At 36.9% G+C, this 4,695-nt stretch overlaps 1 protein-coding gene across 1 annotated transcript in view; it reads left to right on the top strand.

The window, feature by feature from the left end:
• Positions 1–4,695, top strand: part of xpo5 (exportin 5) — a 90,088-nt gene that overhangs the window by 1,870 nt on the left and 83,523 nt on the right. Inside the window, exons 2-6 of the mRNA XM_016553214.1 lie at positions 143–264; positions 342–414; positions 507–644; positions 3,840–4,022; positions 4,174–4,200. Coding sequence (XP_016408700.1) covers positions 143–264; positions 342–414; positions 507–644; positions 3,840–4,022; positions 4,174–4,200 — 543 coding nt within the window. The remainder of the gene's footprint in view (positions 1–142; positions 265–341; positions 415–506; positions 645–3,839; positions 4,023–4,173; positions 4,201–4,695) is intronic.

A 4,695-nucleotide genomic window follows, 5' to 3' on the forward strand; every position in this document is an offset into this window, starting at 1 on the left:
TTTGACAAATAATTTTAAGACAGTTTTTTTTTCTTTGCTGTTCTGATCAATCACATGAACTGCACATACTAAACTATGAATTGTGTAATGATACAGTACAACTATATGCTGTAAAATTGTCTAATAGTTTTCCTTGTTGTAGTTTATTGAAGAGTTCAAAGAGAAAAGTCCCTTCTGTGTTGAATGTGGTCTTCAGTTAGCGGAGAAATCACAGACTGCAGTGGTCAGACACTTTGGACTGCAGATACTGGAGCATGTAGTCAAGTAAGTGTTTTAAACCCTTTAGTGTGTACACCATAATGAATGCTGAGCATTAAGCTGAACACATTTTTTATGAACAGGTTTAAGTGGAATGACATGGCACCACAAGAAAAGCTCCAGCTGAAAAACTGCACTATGGGCCTGTTGTCAGATGTAAGTATTTTGGAAGTGTATCCACTAAATCATCTTATTGTGTGGTTTATTGAAATCGCTTATTCATATTATGGCTTGATGTCCTGTTTTAGGGTACACATCCAATTCTGCAAGAGGAATGTCATGTTAAGGATGCCCTCTCACGCATAGTTGTTGAGATGATCAAGAGAGAGTGGCCGCAGCACTGGCCTGACATGCTTAAGGAGATGGAGGCCCTTACTGCTATGGGGGTATCTCAAGATTTTTGGCTAACATAAAGGGTGATGTTGTAGGACTGGGGTGCTAGATCATGCTCCTGAAGATATGCCTTCATGTCAGAGTTTAGTTACAACCCTCCTCTTAAAGGGGTCATAGGATGCTACATGCAATTTTACACGTTGTTTGAACTGAAATGTGTGTTGGCAGTGTGTGTACACAACCACCTTATAATGAAAAATCCACCGTGTTTTTTTTTTTAATCTACTCAAATTTTTCCCCCTTTCTCAAATCGAGCCGATCTCAGATGCCTGTCTGTGTGATGTCACAAAAACAGGCCCCTCCCATGATAGTTTGATTGACAGTGGCGTTTCAGTACAGACTGGACTGGCATCTTACCTTAGACTCGCCCTGAGTGCGCTGTCATCAGTCCGCCATTGTTTCACCGCCGGTGCAGATGTAGACAAGAATGACTCCTAAGCGATTGAGGTGTTTTGTTGTTGGATGTAATAATGAACATAGCAGTCGTCATTTACTCCCGACATCTGAGCCGCTGAAGATGCAGTGGATTACGTTTGTTTTTTGAAGGGAATGCGCCCCTGATCTACCTAAATGCGTCTATGTTCGCGCGAATCATTCGTAATCCAGCTTCACCTACAGAAGAAGTGAGTATAAGGTTTTTAATAAATCTTGGCAAATCGCCTTTCCTAATAATGTGCTAATTAGCAAATTTCACGATGAATGCGGTAAACAGTCCCTCAGAGAGCGGCTCGGAAGAGAGGGACGGGGTCAGCAGAGCTCATTAACATTTAAAGGAAAAGAGCTGTTTTTGACAGGGTAAAAAAGTTGTCTATAGAAATTATAATAATTATAATATAGAAATTTTAACCAAACTATGTTACAGACTTTTCATTAAGACCCTTAAGAATCATATGAACTTGTGGAAAATGGGCATCCGATGACCCCTTTAAAACCTCTACAACGCTTTAAAAAAAATTTTTTTTTTGAGATTCTGGCTCGCTTAGGCCAGTGGTTCAAATTTTTATTTGCCCTGCCAACTATTTCACTGGCCCTACCACAAGAAAAAAAAATGTTGTTGTCTTTGACCCATGTTATCTTGTATTCTAAGTAAGCTTATATGACACCAAAATTTTAGGTAGGCCTATCAGTTAAATATTACAATTCTTGATTCCAATTTCGATAACCCAGCAAAAGCAAAAACTACTAGCCTTATTAATATAAAGTTCAAGGATTGTTAAAGACAAGTGAAAAGTCAGTAAATAAGAACAAATGAACAAATTAAGAGCAATAGCACAAATAAATAAATAGACCAAATATACAAATTAAATAGTGCTTTGTTTTTAGGTCTGTAGGTGTTCAGGTACAGAAATTGAATAGTCAAATGTAAAACAACAGCATATTCTTCACTGTATAAATTAAATGTAGATTAATAATTTTTACACCAACAGCAGCTGGTAAATTAGGTGCTGTCACTTTAGACAAAATGCATGGGACCAATACAATGATTCGCTTCCGATTTCTTTCTCCACTGTTTACGTTCACTTAAGTCATAACCGACTGTTTTCGAGGATACTTGCCAAGTCGGGTATTTTGATATACTTTTGTATGTGTATGTCCGTATTGAAACTTGCATGTTGCCTGAGACATGGCTCTTTGTGTGCGCGCTGTGCTCATGGAACACTCTGAATAAATGTATTTACGTACTTCTTGTGCTTGAATGCTTTGCAATTAATTTAATGTTCAAATTGGCAAGGTGTATTTGTCCATTAAAGCGCAAGAAGATGCAAAAGAGTATTTGGGCTTGCACTCTCTGTGTGTTCGCTGTTCAGACAAAACACAGTGCGCAAGTACTGAACTTTCGTGATAACGTATCAGTGGCCTGATCAGGGCCAGTGACAAATCCGTCAACTGTCAACTTTTGGTCATAATAAAGTGCCCCTCCGATCCGAAGACAAAAATTGGGTATCAACATGGTGAATGTAGTACTTTTTGCATCACAATCCTACACTGGAATAAATTGTTTGCATATGCGACAAAATTTAGCACTAGGCAACTAAATAATGTCTGCCGTTAGTCATTGGCTAATAAATTCTTAGATTTCACTTGCCACTGTTTCAGCTAGAGCCTAGTTATCTTTGTGTTCCAACTGTCCAGGTTTTATGATCATGACATCAGCTTATTTTGCATTTTAGCATTGGTGTCTGATTTTCAGCAAGTGCAGCTCTTTTATGGACATAGCTTTGTGAAGTTCTCTGTTTTTTTTCATGGAAACAAGGTGTTCAAGGTGAATATTGAGGTCTTGTCACTTTGCTGCAGTAGTTCTGTATTGTTTAGACACAGTCGTTCGTAGTGTTTGATGGTCACTATTAGGGCTGCATGATAAATCGAAATGACATAGCAGTCGCGACTAGGCAAAAGCTGCAATTGTCATGCGCATCTTGTCAGTGAAGCACGGTTCTGTGATCAGTAGTAAATCTCCATCCGAAGGCCAGAGGGCGCTCTCATGCTGAAACTCCAAATACGCCCTGCAGAAGAAATCCAGGAAATCCCTATAGTGGTAGATTTAACTGCTTTCATTGATTCAACATGACTAATAAACACAGGACTACAACAATATATGATTTATCTGAGTTCTTATTATAATTATTTTTATAATTTTAATTATAATAAAGTATATATTATAACTTTATAAAGTATATATGCAGCCGCCTAAAGTGTCTTGTTAGTTTATTAGAATTTTAATAATAATAAATTTGACAAAAGATGATGCGTACAACTGATCAGTTGCCCTAATGAAGGTTAAAATTACCCTTGAAATCATTTTAAAGAGGCAAATATCGCCCCTTAATGAAAAAGTTTATTTCTCTCACTGCTATGAACTGACCACTACACAGAATTGAATATTATGAAAAGCGTTGGGAGTCAGCTAAACACAACAGCCAGACAATGTTCCAGCACAAGAACACCTTCAGCAAAATATTGTCCAGTTATCGTTATTGACGATATTGACATTTTTTTTTTTTCAATATTGCACACAGCTAATTTTAACTAAGCTCTGCAGGCATCTTCAGGAGTCAGAGTGTGGACATTTTGTAGATCTGCTGCTTAATGACCCTTTTGCATGCAATTTTAGTAAATAGTAACTTTAGTAAATAACTATTTAAAATATTGTCTATTTGAATTAACAGTCACATTCTAATTTTCTCCAGGACGCTCAGACGGAACTTGTAATGCTTGTCCTACTGCGGTTAGCTGAGGATGTGATCACATTTCAGACGTTACCCACTCAAAGACGGCGAGATATCCAGCACACCCTTACACAGAATATGGACAGTATCTTCACCTTCCTGCTTGGCATACTGCAGCTCCATGTGAATGAGTACAAGAAGATGGTTAGTTCTTGAGATATTTATGAATAAATGACAAAACATTTTTAATTTTTATTTTGTATATTTATTTATTTTTTACAGTTTGGTGCATGCAACAGAATACTGTCATGGTCATATAAATTGACTGAATTGATTTATCCATGTTGTTTTCTAGAAATGCATTGCTGGTCAGGAATTGAAGGTGAGTGGAGCTCATGGACACCTATTTAGGCTTTTCAGAATTTTGAGTCATCTCACAATTTTGAACAATGAGTTCTGTTTACATTTCACACTTCTGATTTATTTCCACCACTGAAAAGAAAATAAAGGTTGATGTGAGATTTTCTCACAATTCTGACTTTTCATTGTAATTAAGTTTATATCTCAAAATTCAGATTTTTATCCCAAGTTTTTATCCTTAGTTGAAAAATTTAGGAGCTCATTAAAAAAAATTTAGGGGCGCATTGCAAATTTTTCAGATGATGTGTTTTTAGCTCAATTAGGGGATATAAGGAGACATTTACAAGCACAATTATTTAAAGGGGTCCTATTATGCTCTTTTACAAAGTCTTGATTTTGTTTTGGGGGTGTACTAGAACAGGCTCTCATACTAGGTTGTTCGAAAAACACATTATTTTTCACATATTTTACATTATTACAACACCTCTCTCCCCAGTCTGGCATGAACGGCTCGAAT

The sequence above is a fragment of the Sinocyclocheilus rhinocerous genome, unplaced genomic scaffold (assembly GCF_001515625.1).
Source record: "Sinocyclocheilus rhinocerous isolate Xijiao unplaced genomic scaffold, SAMN03320098_v1.1 scaffold3180, whole genome shotgun sequence".
Lineage (NCBI taxonomy): Eukaryota > Metazoa > Chordata > Actinopteri > Cypriniformes > Cyprinidae > Sinocyclocheilus > Sinocyclocheilus rhinocerous.